Source organism: Lygodium microphyllum, chromosome 10, assembly GCF_053477565.2.
Source record: "Lygodium microphyllum isolate KBCC chromosome 10, Lygodium_microphyllum_v1.1.10, whole genome shotgun sequence".
Taxonomy (NCBI): domain Eukaryota; kingdom Viridiplantae; phylum Streptophyta; class Polypodiopsida; order Schizaeales; family Lygodiaceae; genus Lygodium; species Lygodium microphyllum.
In genome coordinates this window covers 94,973,119-94,994,862 of record NC_141144.1, presented here as the reverse complement: position 1 = coordinate 94,994,862, position 21,744 = coordinate 94,973,119, and the positions used below count along the sequence as shown (strand labels likewise).

At 39.5% G+C, this 21,744-nt stretch overlaps 1 protein-coding gene across 1 annotated transcript in view; it reads right to left on the bottom strand.

The window, feature by feature from the left end:
* Positions 1–4,572: 4,572 nt before the first annotated feature.
* LOC148030302 (uncharacterized) overlaps positions 4,573–21,744 on the bottom strand; it is a 57,370-nt gene continuing 40,198 nt past the window's right edge. Inside the window, exons 4-6 of the mRNA XM_087686586.1 lie at positions 6,429–6,526; positions 6,281–6,348; positions 4,573–4,935 (exon numbers count right to left, since the gene is read on the bottom strand). Coding sequence (XP_087542712.1) covers positions 4,821–4,935; positions 6,281–6,348; positions 6,429–6,526 — 281 coding nt within the window. The 3' untranslated portion in view covers positions 4,573–4,820. The remainder of the gene's footprint in view (positions 4,936–6,280; positions 6,349–6,428; positions 6,527–21,744) is intronic.

Sequence of the window (21,744 nt, the reverse complement as noted above, 5' to 3'; positions counted from 1 at the left end):
CTCTGAAATACAGACTGCACGTCCAAGCACAAGCAGTAGGGCCCGAGGAAGCAAGGCCACAAGAGCACAGAAGAGAGGAGATGCAAAGGCCAACTAAAGAATCAAGACCAAGCCTGGCAATGGGACAGCATGATGAAGAGTTAGTCCCACAACTCCCCTCTCCAGGGCCTCAAGTATAGCATGAGGTAGACACCTACTGAGAGGAAAACAAAGCTCAAAAAGAAGAAAATGAGAATGCTCAAACAAGCACAAAAAAGGCTGCAAGCTCAACCAACAAAGACTCCAGAAGCACCCATCCCTCCAAGAGAAGACTACTTCCCAGTGGATTAGAATGCAGAACTTATAGTATGGGAGCAGTCCTAACCACTTGTAATTACATTATGCTCAGAATATTATTAAGGTAAGACCTTACTCTGCAAAAGTACCACCTCCCACCACTCTTTTTTTTATCTCAATGCCACATAGATAGCTGTGCAATGGGTAGACTAATGTTGCGTGCTACCCTCCTATCATCCATCACTCCTCTTAACGTTCGAATGGGCCTAAGAAGATACATCCAAGGTAGCCAATTTCTTAGCAAATCCATTAAGCCTTCAATTTCTCCCTCTCATGACAATGACGACGAAGACTAGCTTCTTGTTATCATATATTTATATCATTTATATTTTTAAAAAAAATAATAATAATAAAATATGACAAAAAATAACAGAGAGAAAAAAAAGGACAAGAACAAGAAAACAGATGAGAAAACCCCAAGAAAAAGCAAGAAACTTAATTGTCTCACAGTCACAGCACTTAAGGGTCCTTAAGTTAGGCGTGTTTGGTGGTCTCAATCGATCAGCTCCACCCCTAACCCCCTGGCCCTTTAAAGATTCCCTACTTCACGTTTAGGGCACATCAAGGGTAGAACATACCTAAGGAGGTCACCCTTGCCTATGGTTACACGTCTCCTTAAGCTACACCCACCGCACCTCCCTTGTGCACGAACTAGGTCCTCAAGTGTGGGACAACACCCAAGCTTTTGCCTCTAGTTCGACCCAACTCCTAGTTCCACTAGCATGAGCACAATGCACCACATGGTAAGGTAGTCATACCCCCCAGGTAGTGCACCATCTTCTCTTTTCAGGTAAATACAAATGCTACAAACTACCAACTTCGAAGACCCCGATTTACTCAATTCACTCTTATCTCCACTACCTCAACCATTTGGTCAATTTTTTCCCAGACCAATCCCTACGAGGCCTCGTCACCATTGACTCACAAGACCACCCTTTCATATCATCGAACCCTCATCAACATAAACCCGCAAGTGCCATGAAACTGACACTCATCTAGAAGGGCGATAATGTTAACCCCAATGCAAGACGAAAAAAAAAATCATAAATATGAAAGTGTAAAAAGGACAACCAAGCAAAGAAATAAAAGAGAAAATATCAAAAGTGCAAGGATAATCACAAAGACCAAGTCGAAGGCAAAAGTGCATTTTATAATACAAAGGCGCTACTAAAATTTTATAAAAGAGCGTCAAACTCTCTCTTGTGGGAGTTGTAAAACATAGATGAAAATAGATAAAGGGATAAGGTAACTAGAAGGGAATAACAAAAGAGGACCTTGGCAAGATGCTCAAATATGTAAAAAGTAGGATGGATGTCCAAGGGATTTAAGACTTGAATATAAACCCCAAAAGTAAATGAAAAGCTCATTTTTATATGTGGCTAAAGTGGTATCTTCTCTCCTTGCTTGCTTGATTGTGTGTGCTTGAGAGAGGAAGTGTGAATGTAAGAGAGTATGTGTGAGGATAAGGGACCGTGGTGGAGAAGCTCTTTATCTTCTCCTCTCTTCCTCTTCTCTTATATTCTCTTGTTTCACGCACGATTGTGAAAAAGGGAGCTCAAAGAAGGAGGCTTGAGGTTACTTAAGCTCGCATCTCAAATCATAGAGCTACCACTTAGTTGAGGGAGGAGGCTACTCATTCAGGCATCAAGGTATGCTCACTACACCCCCGTGGGATCAAAGGCACATCGACTAGGTGAGAGAAGAGTCATTTGTGCTTGCTTGAAACGCTTGAAGATATATGTGAAAGATAAATTTCGCTTTGTTAAGAAGCAACTATGTGGAACAGAAAGTGATCAAGTTATACTCGTTCACTTTATCTTTACACATACCTTTGAGCTTTGCTTAAAGATAATTGACATTTAGGGATAGTGAGACTTTTTAGCTAATCAAAGATCATCTACATTTCGATTTTCAATGTGAAATTTCTTAGATATCAATAGAAGGCTATGCACAAAATTGAAAAATACATAATCATTTGTTTTGAAAAGCCTCAATTGCATTCTAGCAAATACCATAAAAGTTATAGTTGTTCTAAAATAAGCTAATCTAAAACAAGGTATCATACACATGTTGAATCATTTTTTTTAGCTCATCATTATGTAAACACCTACCTACATCAAAAAAATACAAAACTCCAACTACATACATATTTAGTCACGTGATTGGTTCCTTCTATTTAAACTTGTTAGAAGGAAATCCTTTAAGAGGAAAGATATTTCATCGAGTGAACTTTTAAGGGTTTAGTTAAATAAAATAATATATTTCACTATAATCTCTTGGTATGCAATGCCTTCTACAAATTATATTTGAATCATTTTACAAGTTGAGAACTTTTTTATCCCACCACAATCTTCAATAAATTCAAGGTTTCCGTGTTTGCTACACTCAAGTTTTCAACCATTGTCCATTGTCCCTTGAATGATTCCTAGGCATGTAATATGATCATATCTATTTACATGGTAATGCAACATAGCCATGATGTAGCCCTATTTTGTTCTCATGGGTATTTTTCTTTTACATAAAAATGTAGGCATCATGTTCATGTTAACTACGTTAAGTAATACTAGATTTTATGGTCATGAACTCTTTCCATTTCACTCTTTGAAAGGGAACATCCAAAGAAACACAAGGAAATGACAAAAATTAGATATATTGCATGTAGAGATACCTAATGAATGTCAAACCAAACCTAACTCCTAAAAAACTACAACCCCAACTCTCAAAATTATTACAATCACATAAATTGAAACTATGACAAAAATTAGATATATTGCATGTAGAGATACCTAATGAATGTCAAACCAAACCTAACTCCTAAAAAACTACAACACCAACTCTCAAAATTATTACAATCACATAAATTGAAACTCTTAATACAAATCTCAAGGCAAATAAGCAAACCATACAAAAAGAAGTCAATAACGACACAAACATCATCATTAAGATGTTGGCTTACTATAGTAGTATAGTAAGGATCATAGACAAACAATAACTACAACAAATAAAACAATTGGGAAACAAGACTACAATAGAAGACATCAACACCAATAAAAATTATGACACAAGCAAGTTCAAATACTCAATATCCTACAAAAATTAAGGTTCTTTGAAATAAACCAAGTGTCAAAATAGAATGGGTGCTAATGCTACCAATTTACCAACCTCACCATAATGCCACAGTAGACAATATAACACCGAAAATCACAGTTCATACACAGATCAAAACCACCTATATAGACCTAGATAATAAGGACCAGTTGTAGGGTTGAGGCACGTAGTGCCACCTTTCCCTGACCTCAAGTGGCACTACCTCCTACCTATGCTACATGCTTGGACACGAGAATCCCTGACCCAATTTTGTTGCAATGATTACAACTGATCTTCACAATATTGTTGCACCTCTTTTTGCCAAAATGTGGTGCAAAAATGGATGAAGGGAAAAACTTGGTAATGAGGATGGTGTATTATGCCACAGCAGCCTAAGAGAAGCTCCTAAAAAATGTGTGCATAGAAGTTGGGCGCAATCAAATCAAGGATACCCTTACAACCATCTAGTTGACTCTCTTATGTTTCAATTTCCTTGATTATTTTATATAAGAACCTCAACTTTTCTTGATAGCTGTGTCTCGATCATTCCTCAAACACCATTCTCAAGGCCTACTATCTTACCTCTTATATGATTTGCTCAGGCTCTTCTATTCTTAAAGTTGACAGTCACTTGAACTTGTTTCATAGGTTAATACCATGGACTTAATTTGAATGCATGGGCTTTCCTTGATTTGTGTCACCCACCTTACATTAGGCTCACCATTCTTATTAAGTGCTGGAACCTCTCACAAGATCAATTTTAATCATATTTTTAGAATGGACCTCATGCTCATCTAACTCCTCAGCTAGATATTTACTCTTTACATTTTTAGAATGGTCATGAATCAGAAGTGCAGTTTGATCTTTGAAATACAAGTTTAAGCATTTGGCTAACAATTCTACAAGGAGAACCAATGATAGCTCCAAAACTACAAGATGTGCTTACAATGGGATGAGCCAGCTCAGAGTATATCACCTTAATCAATCCCACCTAAGCCGTCTGACCCTATTTTGTCAAGATTTAAATAGGTGAGTACAACAAACCTGGACTTCTTCCTTGAAATCATAGCTGACACTCCTTTCCTCTATCCATCCCTCTCACCCTCTCTCTATATACAACAATGTGCAAGATCTCCAATAAAGCAGACACACAAAACTCCGTGCACTTGATTTCGGTGTGATTTCTGGCAAAAGTAAAGGCTCATGCACCAATATAAACTGCTCCTGCTAGCTATCAAAATATATGTTCTTTAGGAAAATATGTATTCTTTAGGGGAAAAAATCTAAAGCTCTGCAAAAGAGTCAATTTGCTGCATGCAATTAGCCGTTAGCAATAAATACTATGCTTCACCTTGGAATACCTACAGACATAAACCACTAGGACAACAAAATTCAAATCATTGGGACTCCCCTTCTTCTATGTCCAACTTAGATGGAGAGACCATTTTCTCGAGTGATTCCACGTCTGCAACTTCTGAAAGAGTTTCAATGCGTATGCTGTTTGCATCCTCACTGCAAAAAGAGAACACTTCATAAACACAAAAATAAGAAAAAGCTGCTGGAGTTTCCCAAAAACTCTGCAAAGTGGTGGTGTTTTACCATAAACATCCAATATAGGAGGATTAATTTATGAAAATGGTTTAAACCAAGCTGTGCAGTAAACAGAAAATATATGCTGTACGACCTATAATTTCCCTTCTACAGTGCATTTTAGATTTGAGCTTTCGCAAAGTGAAATAGTAACAATCAGAACTTCAGGAAACTCTCCCACTGCAACTTACTCTCCTGCCTGTTGTACAAGCATTTTCCTACTAGTGTGAACATATTCCAGTTGGTCAAGTCCATGTACTTCCAGACTTTAGACTATCCAATTTATGGCAGTACATCTGACAACTGCTTTGGGTGCCAGTTCTGGTCTCTAATGACCGAGACTATTCCTGATCTACCAGAGGCTAACGAAGTTCAGTACAAATTACAGAAGTATTGGTGTCTGAAATGGATAGATTGGCTGAAGTCCTAAACATTTAAACCAGACTACACGAGGCAGGACAGGAGAGAAACCAGTGAAAAAAGAAAGCACTTCAGAGCTACCTCAAGATACAAAACATGTGTAAAAGATATATACCCATGTCAGGACTTCGACCACTTTCCCATTTTCAAAATCCTCTATTGCATTTGTGGTTAATCTTTAACTATTACATAACTCTCCACAATCCAGCAAACAGTAAGAGCCAGTGTTGGTACAAGGTTGTGAGCCAATCCAGCTGGCACCAACCACATTAAGGACAAATAGAACAAAAGAATACAAGTCTAATGAGAATCCCAGCCCTCTAGTTCAGAAGAATCCATGCATCTTTCTAACATAGTCCACATATGCATGTCCAATTTCACAATTAACATCTCAATATTAGTTTGGCCTATCCTATAATTAGTCCTATCTTGAAATGTGCTTGTTTGACATTTAACGTAAGGCCTAAAGCTCTCAGAAAAATTTCATCTATTATATCATACAAAAATTTACAAATAAACAATCATACAAAGATTAACATAGAACACCACAAATGAGCCTGTGATAATAGAACTCATAAACCTGCATACATGGAGACAAAAAATGAGGAAAAACATTTAAGATTATGTTCCACGCAGGTATTCGCCGTCTTGGTTATACTGGTCTAGCTCAATTTCTGCAAACATTATGCCAACCTCTTGGGAGCTTGAGATGGGCTAAAACTGTATCATATATCCATCCCCAACCAACACCACCACCCCCCCCCCCCCCCCCCCCCCAGGCCTGAAACCAAAAAATAAATTAAAAAATCCAAGTACTAAATTCAACATGGAAAGGAGTGAAGCTTACTCTGTGACTCCAAAAATCTGTTTCAACTGCAGTGAGCCCCGTGATGTTTCTAAACAGAATTCATCCAGCTGATCCAAAACAAGCCAGGTAATAAGCCCTAGATATTTTTGTTACAATTCTAAAGGATGGAGAGCATCCAGCAGGGTACCTCAGACAAGTAAAGGAGCTTGCTAAAAAGTGCCTGAACTGCTGCTTTTCGTTTTACACCTTGAGATGAGAGTCCCGTTGTATTCATCAGCACTACACCTGGTATCAAACATTCATAAAACCTTCACGGATGAAATTATATATAGTAAACCTGTTTGAAGTATCCAAAGTCTCCAATTGCAACAATTATGTTTGGAACACCACAAGCTTTCAAGAGGAAAAACTCTCTTTCAGTTTTAAAGATGGGCTTATAGCAAGGATGTAGACTGACATGTTATTTCCAAGGGAAGGAGCTCTCAGATTTAGGGCAAAAGATTGGGAACCCTCCAAGCTAGCAGAGCAATCAACAGGCCTCAACTTACACACCTCAATAACTAGCACTGAACCCAAACCTCCTTCTTGGTAAGGGTGGCACTGACCTGATTATCCACTAATTACAGCAAACAATTTAAATTCAAATAAACTGAAATGCAAACGTAACCACTTAATCTTGGAAAATGCAAACGTAGCCACTTAATCTTGGACAATAGATACTTGTTGGCCCCAAAACTGGTGCCCCTTGCAGTATTTCTTTAACTTGTATTGCTAAAGGTTGAAGTACACCTAAGATCCAGCTTGATCTCCTTCAATCTTCAATACATCTTGCTGTCCTTAGCAACCAAGAAGCCTTCCAACCAATTTGCCCCTTAGTTTGCTTTGGGATTGATCTTCAATTTGTTGCTTGGGTGACAAATTCTGCCCCATACTTAAGGTTGGCTGGCTGGTCTCTTGAATTTCTCTAAATTTCCCATATTTCAGCTGCTGAATTTCAAGTACTAGGCCCTAAATTTTGAGCACACTTTCCGAGGTGGCTATCAAATCCTAATTTCTACTGTGAATTAGGGTTTACAACAATGAATCTTAGAATTCTTGGGTGACAAATTCTGCCCCATACTTAAGGTTGGCTGGATGGTCTCTTGAATTTCTCTAAATTTCCCATATTTCAGCTGCTGAATTTCAAGTACTAGGCCCTAAATTTTGAGCACACTTTCCAAGGTGGCTATCAAATCCCAATTTCTACTGTGAATTAGGGTTTACAACAATGAATCTTAGAATTCTTCACCTCCAATAGCTGAAATTGGCAGAGATAACTTGAGCGATAGCTAAAGAATGAAAGAGAATGTTAAGGAGAGAGGAAATTTAGACCTTGTCATGTAAAATGGGCCGATCTCGATTGCTGCCATGCTAGAACAGCCCTCAAGCAGGTTGTCTCCTACCCACAAACTCCACTGCCCAACTGTCCTAAGGCATTGAACTCCTATCGCCTGCTCTTGGTGATGCTCCTAGTGCCTGTAATTGGGCCTGAACAGTTGGCGACCTGCTCCGGGCTTCTTAGTTGGTCAAGCCTAGAATGACGACTCCTCTCCCAACCTCCTCTCACTTGCATGGGCAAGTTTTGCCAAGTGGTAGCATTCTAGTTGCATTTTCCAGCAATCTTCAGCCAAATTAATTTAATTTTCAGATTCTCAATTCTGAAAATTAATTTTACTATTAATTATTGCTTAGAAAATAATTTCACCAATCTAATTAAATTAGCTAGGCTAATTTGTCATCCAAGTATGCCTGAGCATTTACTAGCCCCTGAACTGGTACTAATTAAGTAATTAATACCTACTTCCTAATGTCACCATTGACATTAATAGCTAATAAAATGATCTAGGCAAAAATCTATCACCAAGTACCACCTAGTACATGTCAAGTACAACTTATTGCCTCAATAGATCTCTGACCATGTGTAGGCAAGCCTAATCCTTTGGAGTGGGAATAAAACACTTTTCCCTTCTAGACCCTTATTGTACTATCGAATGTACTCACGCCTCATCCTTTGGAGTGGGAATAAAACACTTTCCCCTTCTAGACCATTATTGTAGTATCCAACGTTCTCAATAGTGAAGCTAAGTGTGAAATGTCCCCCTAGAATCCAATCCGAACGTAAGACACAACACAAGTTGTACCCACACCATATAAACCATAAGGCAGTGGACATTGAGCTCACCTCCTAGCCATAGAGCCAAACCACCTCGCCCACCAACATGGGACCAACAACGTATCAAGATAGACTCATGTCACAAGGGCTAGCATTCCATATCACCAATCCATACTGTCCCAATGTATGGACATGACAAAAAGCCCAAAGTCCAAGCGTAGTGGTTACAATGAATGTACACAAATGGACCTTGAGTCCAATTATAAGACTCAAGTACCGTAACTTGAGAGTGCCCTGAATGCATTCCCACAAAGTCAATCATGGGCCAAGGTTGTGACCAATACTATAGGCGCCCATCCTCGATGTCAAAGAATGTAACAATTCCTCCCTTATGAATGATTGTTGCCCTCAACAATATCCTCAGGGATGGAGTCAAGAGACCATATTTCTAAAGTGGGAGGTTTGAAACAAGTATCTTTAGTTTCATACAAGTTTCATTTAAATGTTGAAAATGGGTTTCATTCGAGATGGGAAAGAATTATGTAACTTTATATACATGTAGAATATGACTCCTATAACACAGCAAGCACACCTAATCAAGGTTCATGATTCTATGAGATACAAATGGACATTCAACATACTACACACACACACACACACGCACGCACACATTCAACATACTATATATATTAACATGCATCATGGTCCATTGTTTATGACTAACATTAACTATATATATATATATATATATGGATGTAACATTGGTTGACCACTAAAACAAACTCTATGCAATCAATATCAACCATTAATAAAAACCCATTTTAATGTCTCAAATGAATCCATGATAAACTTTAATTACAATATTTCAAAAGCATTTTTAGGATTTTTGCTAAAAAGTTCAGATATTTTATACATGTATTAAACAGATTTCCTAATCTTTTAAAACAAGTTTATTGGCAACTATGTGTATGTCAAGGTATTTCCACACACTAAGCACGTTGTGACATTCGTATTTTTTTTCAGGATATCCTCATAATTGGACAAATACACTTTTCCTTGTTTAAAGAGTGAACCATGTTAATGGAATAAACTTTCACCACCTTTCTCTCAACCACCAACTTTCAAGCATCTTGACTGCAAACGCTTTCTAAGCTACTAGTTTCATCTTGGACTAATGGCCACATCCTACCAAAGTGAGAATTCAATTGGCAACACCCCTTTACAAAAAAAATAGAAACATCAGATTTTAGCCATTGACATTGAGCACTACACCTCCGCTCGCTGCCACACAAAGCCATTGGCACTACGCCAACTTTCATCGTCTTGACTTGTGGCTATTGACGGTTGTGCACTACCATGTAACCATTGTCACCGCCATTCCACCTTTCTTTCAAGAGGATTCAACCACCCTTAGAACTCTTGCTGCCACTACAACTCGGTCTATAACACACTACACATGTCCTCAATTGCTTGATTGCTTTTGTTGCCTTAGTCCCTGTTCACTGATCTATGGATAACCAGCCATCCTAGCTGAGGCCCAATCTACCACCTACCCTAGAACCAACCTAGTCCAAGGCTACTACCTCTTGAGTCACCGCCACCTTAGTCATAATCACATGTTGCCTTTTAAGTAGCCACCCTGCGCCAATTGCTTGAATGTTGTGACCACATTTGCCATGTCATTGCTCCCTTGATACTCCCCTAGACTATCAATTGTTACTGCCATTGATGCTACATCTAACACACTCGTCGCCGACTACATTCTACCCTTCTATCCGCCACAATGTCATCCAGTGTTCTATGCTCTCTTGTCACCTTGGGTCTAACATACTGGCCACATCAACCAACTTCTTGACACCTCCAAGGTCGATATACCTTTGACTTCTCATTGAACAAAGCCCATGTTTCCATGTAAGCCCCTAGCACAACACAAACTATGCAAAAAGTTCGAGATTTCTTCAGATTCACCCAATCTGGTTAATATTTTATTTTAAAAATTTAGGGCTTTTCATCAATTTCCAAAAATTTGTTACCAAATCGCAAAATTGTGGCTTCGTTCTTCACAAAACTTGGACCTTTTTGTTGTTCAAGCTCAGCTTTACCCAAATTTCTTCAAAATTTTTAGGGCTTTAATTTGGCCCAATTCATCGAAATCAAGACTCAATTCGACATTAATCAAGTAAAAAGTTCATCAACTTTCTAAAATTTTACTTCAATTTTCAAGAAATTTTTAGAGGCTTTTGTCCAATTTGACCTCTGAGGCACCCCAAATTTGGAGCTTTTGCCCAAATCACTGTTTTTGTGTCAACGTATTCAAAGATTACATTACTTGGCTTGTTGACCTATTTCTTCTTGACATTCAAGCAAAATTCTACTTTTCAAGCATATTTCTTTAGTGACTATTTTCAATTTCTACTACTATGTGCATTTTCAGATCATCAACAACCACTAATCATTGATTTCAGCATTTTATAGTTGTCAAGTATGAAAGGTACGATACGGTACGGTACTAAATGATACCTGGAGATTTTATAAGGTACGGTACGATATTAGTATGAAAAAAAATAAACTTGATTATTTTGAACTAAAGATAATAAAATAGATGTTTAAAGTCTAAATCGCAATGCAATTAGAGCATATAAGATGAATATTTAAGCATAACATGCCAAAACCTCATGTCTCATGCGTACCATGCACTATTGTTATCTGCAAGTTACAAGTACATAGATGGGAGTACATCATACATGAAGGATCATACAAATAAGAGTAGGCTTCAGAGAGAAGATTGAGAAAGAGAGAGACTAGAGAGAGAGAGAGAGAGAGAAGAAAGAAAGAAAAAAAAAAGAAAGGAGAAAGACAGAAAGAAATATGTACGCTTGGGAGAGAGTAGCCAAAAAGGGCGAAGTCTTTCGTACTAAATCATATGAATACGTACGGTGCAGTACATAGATGGGAGTGATATATCATACATGATAATACAAATAAGAGTAGGCTTGAGAGAGAGAAGGTTGAGAATGAGAGAGGCTAGAGAGAGAGAAAGAGGCTTGAGAGACTTGGAGAGGTGTTGTGAGAAGAGCACAATTGGGAGAGATGGAAGTGGAGCAGGAGTGAGCGAGAGAGAGTGTGACGGCTGGAGAAAGAGTGAGCAGAGTGAAAGTATGATTCGATAAGAGTGTACCAATAATGTGTTGGTACACAATGAATAAAATGTATTTATACTTAGGGCACATAAAGGGTGTATTCACATGTACAATGTGTGTGTACTATACACGGGGGGGTTAAACCGGGCCTTTACCCCAGCAATCTCCCACTTAGAGGTCCGATGTGAACCTCTAGCTAGCCAACTCCCACTAGTCGTATGCAATGCTCATGCTGAGCTTTGCTTAGACTTTTAGTGAGAACATCTGCAAGGTTGTCTTGTGTTTTAATCTTGGTCAATGTGAGTTGACCATCTTCCAGAATCTGCCTGATGAAATGATATCGCACATCTATATGCTTTGTGCGTGAATGATACATGGCATTCTTAGCCAAATACACAACACTCTGGCTATCACATCCCAAAACTGCAGTCTGCATCACAATAACCCTACAAACTAAGTGCACCCTGCCCATAGCAAATACTTTTTATTTGTGTACCCTAAAGGTATCGAAGAATACACTTGATAGCCTCTCAATGTGCTTTGCCAGGATTTGACATAAACCTGCTAACAACTCCCATTGCTGGATGAGTAGCAGCCATAGCATACATAAGAGAGCCACAAGCTGATGCATAAGGAACTCCCTTCATAGCATTTGCTTCCACGTCATCTTTCGAGCTGTTGGCTTTGCTAAGCTTGAGATAAGGAGGTAAGGGTACCCCAAAAGGCTTAGCTTCAACCATGTCAAATCTGTCCAGTACCTTTCCAATGTACTTTTCTTGAGATAAAAACAACAATTTCTGCATTCTATCTCTACGAATCCTCATGCCCAAAATATGCTCTGCATTCCCCAAATCTTTCATGGAGAAGGCTGATTTCAGCTTATCTTTGAGAGCATCCAAGCTAGTCTTCCTTTTCCCAGCTAGTAACATATCATCCACATGCAAAACAAGTATGATGGCGCTGCCATCTATATTCTTTTTCATGCACAAGCAATGATATGCATGGTTGCGTATAAACTCATGAGATAGCATAAAGGTGTCAAACTTTTTGTACCATTGCCGTGGTGCTTGCCTCAACCCATACAAGCTGCGTTTTAGTTTACACACCATTTGCTCTTTTCTAGGAACTACAAAGCCCTCAGGCTGTTTAATGTAGACTTCCTCATCAATGTCACCATGCAAGAAAGTTGTTTTTACATCCATTTGATACAGCTCTAAATCTAAAACAGCAGTGAGAGCAAAAAGCACACGTAGAGTGGTCATCTTTACAACAGGTGAAAAGACCTCTTGGAAGTCAATCCCTTCCTTTCGTGCATACCCTTTGGCAACTAATATTGCCTTGTACTTGGGTTTCCCACCAACTGTCTTTACTTTGTACACCCATTTATTTGGAATTGGCTTCCTTCCATTGGGCAATGACACAAGATCCCAAGTATCATTTGCATATAGAGATTTAATCTCTTCCTGCATAGCAAGCTCTCACTTACTGCTGAACTCACATGACTTGGCCTCTTTGTATGTAAGAGGCTCACCCTCATCTGTAAGCATCACATAATGCAAGGAGGGGTCAAACCTATGTGGTTGCCTTCTTACGCATGTAGACCTGCGTACCCAATGATCCACATTTTCATGAATTGGATCTACATATAGAGGTATATTATTTTCAGCATTTATTGACTACTGTAAGCAATTTTCAGTGTGCTATTCATGCCGTACAGCACCTTCATTTTCATTTCCAACACCTACATTTTCATAATCAGCAAGCCTATCTTGCTGTCCATGACCTCCTTATGCTCCTATTTACTGTCCATTGTCATCTTGCTCAAAAATAACCGGCTGATTATCAGTTTCAGTGTCATGAGGACGTGAAAATTTGATGCTTTGCTTATGTTTAATTGACATTTGATTAAAGGATTAATCAAATGTGCAATTAAAATATGCACATGTGTTGCGCATGTGAGGTGCAAGCTACTTTCTCACAGTTGAAGACCGAAGGACCCTGTGAAAAAGATGGGTGTCAAAGGCAAAAGTTGTAACAAGTTACACTTGTTAGATTCTAGGTGAATTTTGGTGTCAGTTTGCCCCTAGGACCATTAATTGGCCATTAAGTGTCAGTGGTGACACTAGGGACTAGGCATTAATTAATGGATTACTGCTTGTCCAAGGGTCAATTAATGCATGGGACCACTTTGGGTTGCAAATGGCCTAGCCAATTAATTTTTGGATGGGCAAGGTCAGTTTTCTAGGCATGGATTAAGGGCTGAATTAATTTTCAAAATTAATTAATTCTGAAAATTAATTAAATGGCTAGAAATTGCTGAAAATGGATTAAGAAAGCTGCCACTTGGCAAATCTTTCCCATGCAAGTGGGGGAAAGGCTAAATAGGGCTGAAGGGTGAGGGAAATCTCGTTTTTTCATTTTGGAGATGTTGGAAAGAGGTGTTGGACTATTGCTACCAGCTTTTGGGGCCAATTTCCAACCATTGGAGACCATTTTGGTGATGGAGATTGCATATTCTTGACCTTGGGAAGCTAACAATTGCTGCTGATGCACTTTCTCCTGAAGATCACAGTCTCTGATGCTCCTATTGTTGTTGGTGCATCCGTTTGGGGCTGGTACAACAGGGCAGCAACTGATTTTGATCAGTTCTTCGCGACAAATCTCAAAATTTTCTCTCTCTACAGCGTTCTCTCATCTCCTTCAGCCTATGCTCAGCCATTCTCAACAATTCTCAGCCATTCGGAGGAGATCTCAGTCATTTTTGGTGGGCTGATCTGTAATTTCTGCAGTAAACCCTAATTCACAGCAGAAATTAGGGCTTAGCAACCACCTTGGGTTTCGTGCCAAAGATTGAAAGCTCAAGGGACTGAAATCAGCAACAAATAATTGAAGATTATCAAGGGATTTCAGGCGCCAGCCCATCCCGAATTGATTTGGGGTAGCATTTGGCCAGCCAAGGGTCAAATTGGAGAAGAAGTCCTGGGTGAAACAAGGGGCAAATGACCCAAAAGGCTTGCTAGACATTTATGACAGCAAGAGCAATTGGTTAGCAGGAGGAGATTGAAGAATCTCAAGTTGTACTCCTTCCAATTGAATGAAAGCTAAAGAAATACTGCAAGGGGCGCCAATTTTGGGGCCAACAGGGTGTCTACTGTCCAAGAATGTTATGGTAAAGTGTGTATTTCATTTTATGTGCATTTATTTATTGCTGTAATTAACTCTTAAATCAGGTTATCACACCAAACCTCCTTAGGAATGCCATTATTTTGAGGACCTGTTTGGAGAGTGATTGCAAATGTGAACCGCAATTTTCAGTGCCTCTCCCCAAAATTCATGAGGGAGATTAGCAGTGGTCAGCATGCACTACGCTCTTTCACATAAAGTCCTATTATATCTTTCAGCCACCCCATTTGAAGAAGGGCTCTAAGGGGCTGTAAGCTCCCTCTATATACCATGTACATCACAAAAGGACTTGAATTCAATCGATGTGAACTCGCCTCCATTATCAGTTCTCAAGCATTTCAGCTTTCTACCTATCTGAGTGGTCACAAATGCATGAAAATTTCAAAAACAGCAAACACTTCGCTTTTTTTTTCAGCAAGTATACCCAAATCTTCTTGGAACAGTCATCAATAAAGGAGATAAAATATGCAGCACCACCCAACAATTTCACGGGCATACTACATACGTCAGAATGCACTAAGTCCAAGACATTGGAATTACGAGAGACACCAAAGTAAAAGGAATTTTTTATTTGCTTTCCAAACTGACACTCATTACAAAAGTCAAGTTTAGAGCCTTTTCCATCAACCCTCTTCAGAGAGGTAAGGACATCAAGTCCTTTTTGGCTCATATGGCCTAATCTCTTATGCCATAACTCCAAGTGGCTGCAAATTTCAGCAACTGCAAGAAACTTGCCATTCAAGGCTTTACAGTGCAAACAATACAAGGTGCCCTTCTTGGTTCCTTTTGCAATCAGCATGGAATCCTTTTTCACTTTCCACAAACCACCACCAAACAATGTGGTGTAGCCATGCAAGTCAAGCTGACCAACAGACAGTAAACTCTTTTTAATGCCAGGCACATATCTGACATCTTTCAACACAAGCTCTTGACCGTTGTCTAAAGACAAGTGTACTATGCCAATCCCATCAATGCTACAGGCATGGTTATTTCCAAGATACACATTTCCATAACTACCTGCATTGAACATAGCAAAACACTCCAAGCAAGGAGTTGCATGGAAAGAGGCACCAGACTCTACAATCTAAGTCTGAGTGACACCATCATCAACTGACAAAAGTGCATCAATCACATCAGCCTTGGTAATCTGCGTATCCTACATGTGACATACAAGGGCATCATAATCAATCGCATATAAAACATCAGCCTCTGTATCTGAAAGCTCTTCTCTCTTGATGTCTGAACTGGAAGAAGTTGTAGCCATTTTATCACGAACACAAGAGTAAATGCACTAATCTGCAAAAGCACAAACTGAACAAGTAAAATACACTTGTTCTTTCTCAATCAGAAATAAATCTCTACTATTTGTACATGAAACAGCCACCACATGGGTAAAAATGCAGAAATTTATCAAATTCTGTGCAAATCCCCAATATTTCAAGTCCAAAATTGCATGAATGTCAACCAACCTGACCCAGCTAAGCAAAATTTTATCAATACATGAAAAGCCCCAATGTTCTAGGATCCAATGTTAATAAATTTTACTCAAAAGAGTAAAATTCTGACAAATTTGGTCAAATCCCCAATTTAATCGAGGTCACCACTCACAAAGTCTGCAAATTCTGACTTGAATGTCACTGCTAGGCATGGACAAGATCAAATTCGAGAAAAGCCCCAAATTTCCGGGCTTGAATTTGCACAAATTTGAAATGTGTGCCTCCAGTGCATGAGCCCTTGCCAATACAAGTGGTAATGAAGAGATTAAAGAAAAATTTTGATTTTTTTTTAAAAAAGGAACTGACCGGCTGGGGAGGGGCGTCCGTTGACCCTGTCCCGTGACGTCACGTCGCTTGCCTATCACCCATCACGCGACCGCTGCGTCCGCCCGATGGACCCGTCGATTTCTCCATGGTCCCCCTTGCGTGCGCCTACGTCACGTTGTTGCCTTGTTGAAGCTCGCCAACACCTATCAAACGTCATTTGGTTGTTACGTCTATGCTTGCTTTGTCGACTGACTGCCTCACGCCCGACTGCTGCCTTTTCCTCCTCGTTGACCTGTTGTTGTCCGTTGCATGCTGCTTCCTGTCACCACGCAAGCCACTTGACTGGCAGTCACTTGCTCAGCAGTTGTACGTCTGCCTATTCCCGAGTTGACTGTCGCCTATTAGTCAGTGATCCCGGGAAGCACGCACAGATTGGCTCTGATACCAGATGTTGTGAGAAGAGCACAACTGAGAGAGATGGAAGTCGAGCAGGAGTGAGCGAGATAGAGTGTGACAGCTGGAGAGAGAGTGAGCAGAGTGAAAGTACGATTCAATAAGAGTGTACCAACAATGTGTTGGTACACAAAGAATTAAATTTATTTATACTTAGGACACGTAAAGCGTGCATTCACATGTACAATGTGCGTGTACTATACACGAGGGGGTTTAAACCGGGCCTTTATCCCAACAGAGAGGCTTGAGAGAAAAAGAGGGTGTTAGAGGCTTGAGAGAGGCTTGGGGGAGAGAGAAAGAAGAAAAAATAAGAGAAAAAAAGAAAGAAAAAAAGTTATAGCCTTGGGGAAGAGTGACCAAAAAGTGCCAATTTTTTGGTCCTAAATCGTATGAATACATACGGTACGGTACTATATGGAGTCCGTACTATGTGTGGAGACAACCCTGCAACATTTGCTCACCATTCTCTTTATTAAGCAATACTATATTTCTTCAAAATTATTATCAACGCATCATTCCTTGCATTTGATCATGCAAAATAGCCAAGGATGCATGGGATCAATCTGCTTCCTTGTATCAAGGTTGCAATGAAGTGCAAGTTACTTACTTACATGAGCAACTAGAAGATGTACCCATGGACAAAGGAGGTAATATCGATGCTTAACTCACCCCATCAAATGATCTTTGAGAGCAACTATTAAACATTGATGAAGTGGTTCCAAATAATCAGCTTATATTTATTACTCTAAATGGTTTATCCAAATCTTATCAAGGCTTTGCAACTACTTTGCAATGGGTAACCATGGGATACCAAGTTACCTATACATCCAACTAGCTCATATCGCTTAAGTTACAAAAAGAACAAAGTTGTCTCACCCACAATGCTACTTTGGCAACAAAACAAGTCTTTTCCACCCACCATCAGAGAAAGCCAAGCCTCAAGCATGTTGATCAAAAACCAATAAACCCTCATGGTGGCCATACTTCTACTTCCACACATTCTACATTGAAGACCTCCTCCCATGCTAGTACATCCTCTATCAACCCTCCAAAAGGTACTACTTCCAAACCGTAGAGGTGTAATCATGCCAAAAACCGGGGCATAACACAATTCAAGGATTATAACTTTTTTGTTTGATGTCAATATAATCCTTCTATTCATGATTATTGTTTTTTTTTCGCTAATGCGGCTTCTACTTGGTATTTCGATGGTGGTGCTCATCACTTTGTGTCGTACAGTTATGTGTACAGACAATGGCTCTTACACAATTAGAGACATTGATCATGTGCAAGTTGTCTCTATTTTAGGCACACCTATGACAATGTAGGATATTCTTTATATAAACAGCATCAAGAAGACCTTGATTTCTATTCAACCATTGCAACTTCTAGCTTTCTAGTCATTTGTGATGCCCTCCAATGTGCAATGTATGATGATGAAGTTTCTTCTATTGACTTGACATGCACCTTCACTAAAGGCCTCTATTGTCTTGCACATATGATCAACAACTTGTTGAAACTCCTATTGATTGCGCCTTATCGACGAAAGATTCTTTGCAAGATACATATTCATGGCACTAGAAGCTAGCTAGGGTAGTTTCGTATGTCTAATATGATACATTCAATATGTGAATATGTATGGTATGGAACCTACACAAAAATTTTAAGAATAAAATACGTTGTTTCATATGTTCATTTTAAAAATACATATCAAATTATACATAAAATCAGCCTACACACATATAAAATGTGCAACTTAAAGATAGATCATGAAGGGGCCTAGGCATTGTGGAGAAAAATGAGGAGAAAGGAGGAGAGGAAGAGGAAGAGGAAGAGGGATATGTTCTTTCATTCAATAGCCTTAGGACACTTGCCAAAAATGCATGCAAAACAAAAGGGTTTTATACCTTAGTTCATGTTGGGAAACAGGGAGCAAAAGGGAGAGGCACAAGGATGTGCTGTGTATGAATGAAACTTAAAAGTGAGAGAGAAGGAGAGGGAGAGAGAAGAAGAGGGAGAGGGCTAGGGAGAGGAGAGGAGAGGAAGAGAAGGTGAGAAAGGGATAGGGAGAGGGAGAGGGAGAGGGAGAGGAAGAGAACAAGGAAAAGGGAGAGGGGGAGAGAGAGACAGAGAGAGAGTAGGGTGATTGAAGAAGATAGTGGCTTGAAAGTTGAGCTCAAGAGAGGGAGATTGATAAAGATGGAGGCTGATTTGTGTGGTGAGATGGGGGGAGGGGACTGCCCTTTTCTAAGGGCTGACATGAGGGAGAAGAGAAGAGGAAGGAGTATGAAAGAGGGAGGAATGTGAACGAATAGAAGTTTGAATGTGTAACAACCTTAAAAAATGGGTAAGTTTTCAAAAAATGCACCAATGGACATTTTAAAAGGTTGTTTTTCCTTTTGGGTACACTTCAAACGCACGTAAACCATACAGTATCATACAAAATGAACATATGGTACAGTATCGTATGAAACATGTCATGTAAGCACGAAATGCAACCCTGAAGCTGTCAATGAAAGATTCTTCACAAGATACACATTCGTAGCACTAGAAGTTTAGCTACATCAACTAGCGTGCATTAATGAAACTCCAATCAAAGGATATGATCAAAGACCTTTTTGAAGTCCACTCACCATCAAATCGCATTTGTGAAGGCTGCCTACTTGGTAAGATGCACCAATTTCCTTTTCCCAAGGATTCTCATGTTGGTTCTCCATCTATACTGCATCTACTTCACAATGATGTTTAAGGTCCTATGTGAACCAAATATCGAGGTGCATTCCTCCATTTTGTCACCTTTATTGATGATACACCTTGGCTAGCTGCTACCCAACACCATTGCCATTGTGCAAGCTTCTATCAACTTTGACATGTGGTGCTCGACGGACGCACGCCACCATTTCGACCATTGTTACCACCACTTAGTCTCTTCATGCCACCTCAATTGATCTTCATTGTCCTCCTAGTCATGCCTTGTGTTCCCTTGAAGACTATGAAGCTTATGTTGGTCATCGCCCTCTACCTTGATTGACTTCTTGCCGATTGAGAGTCACATCCCTACTATGATGCCTGGCATCCTGCACGCTAGTTGTTACTAACCTTTGAATCTACCGACCTCATCGTCAAGCCTATTCTTGCCCAACAAGAAAGCACTAACCAAAATTCTCACACTGACTTGGGATTCGTCGTCATTGTTCGACCCAATGTGGGCTTGCATGACATGACATATTCTTACAGAGAAGAATTTGTGGCATGCTGTCAATGGAACCGAGTGAAGGCCACCTTCTCCAACACCGGCACCACCTCTCACCTCCACATCTAGAGATGGCTCTCGCAATGCCAAATCATCTTCTTCTTCCACATCACCTCCCACTCAAGAACAGATTCGATGGGATGGCTATGACACCCAAGTACATGCCCTGATTGCTTTATCCATGAAAAGGTACCATTCCACACATCCGATCATCCAAGATAGCCACGAATGTATGGGATAAGCTTGCATCATCATATCAAGTGCACAATGAAGCGCAGGTTGCTTACCTACATAAGCAACTAGAAGGCATTCGCATGGAAGGAGGTGGTAATATGGATGCTTATCTTACAAGCATCAAGATCTTATTGAGCAATTATTAAATATTGATGAAGTGGTTCCACATAATCAGCTTGTTTCCATCACTCTTAATGGCCTACTGAAGTCATATCAAGGTTTTGCTACCACTTTGTTGCAAAAACAAACCTGCTGGTAAAAAATTAGTAAATTTTCATGCTGGTCATTCTTCTACTTCCACTCCTTTTCCATCGAAGACATCCTCCCATACTGGTCCAACCTCTTCCAACCCTTCAAAGGGTACGGTCAACAAACCCAAAAGGTGTAACACATCTTTCCATGCTGGTCCATCCTCTTCCAACCATTCAAAGGATATAGTCAACAAACCCAAGAGATGTAATTATAGCCAAGAGATGAACCATGACATCACTGAATGTCATAAGCACATTCCATTGCAGAAGAAAAAAAGGAGTTTGGTTTTGCTCTGACACATGAGACAGCAATCGATACTTAGTTTAAGGATTATACTTTTTTCATACAATGTCGGTATAATCATTCTAATCAAGCTACTTATTTTTCTATTACTGATGCGGCTTCTACTTGGTATTTCAATAGTGGTGCATCCAAGCACATCATCCCTTGTTGAGTATTAGTTTTTCTCTCTCTCTCTCTCTCTCATGTACCTAAGGGGGGCACAATCATGTGTGCTGACAATGCCTCTTATGCAGTTGAAGGCATTGGTCATTTGCAAGTTCTCTGTTTCTAGCACTCCTTTGACATTGCACAATATTCTATGTGTCCAGTATCAAGAAGAATCTTATTTCTATCTTAGATATTGCAACTTCAAGGTTTTGCGTCATTTTCTATGGCTCCCAATGTGAGGTATATGATTATCAAGTTTCTTCTTCCATTATTTTGACAGGGACCCTCAATAAAGGTCTCTATTGTCTTAATACATATGATCAATAGTTTGCTGAATCCTTTTGGCAATGCCTTATTAACAAGTGAATCTTTCCAAGATACAAGTTTATTACATTAGAGTCTTGGCCACATTAACTATCAAGCATTGATGAAGCTCCAATCAAAGGACATGATGAAAGATCTTGCAAAAATTCACTTGCCATCAAATCACATTTGCGAAGGATGTTCACCTGGTAAGATGCATTGATTTTCCTTTCCTAAGGATTCTCATGTTCATTCTCCATCTATTTTACATCTTTCTTCACAGTGATGTTTGTGGTTCTATGTGGACCAAATCTCTTGGT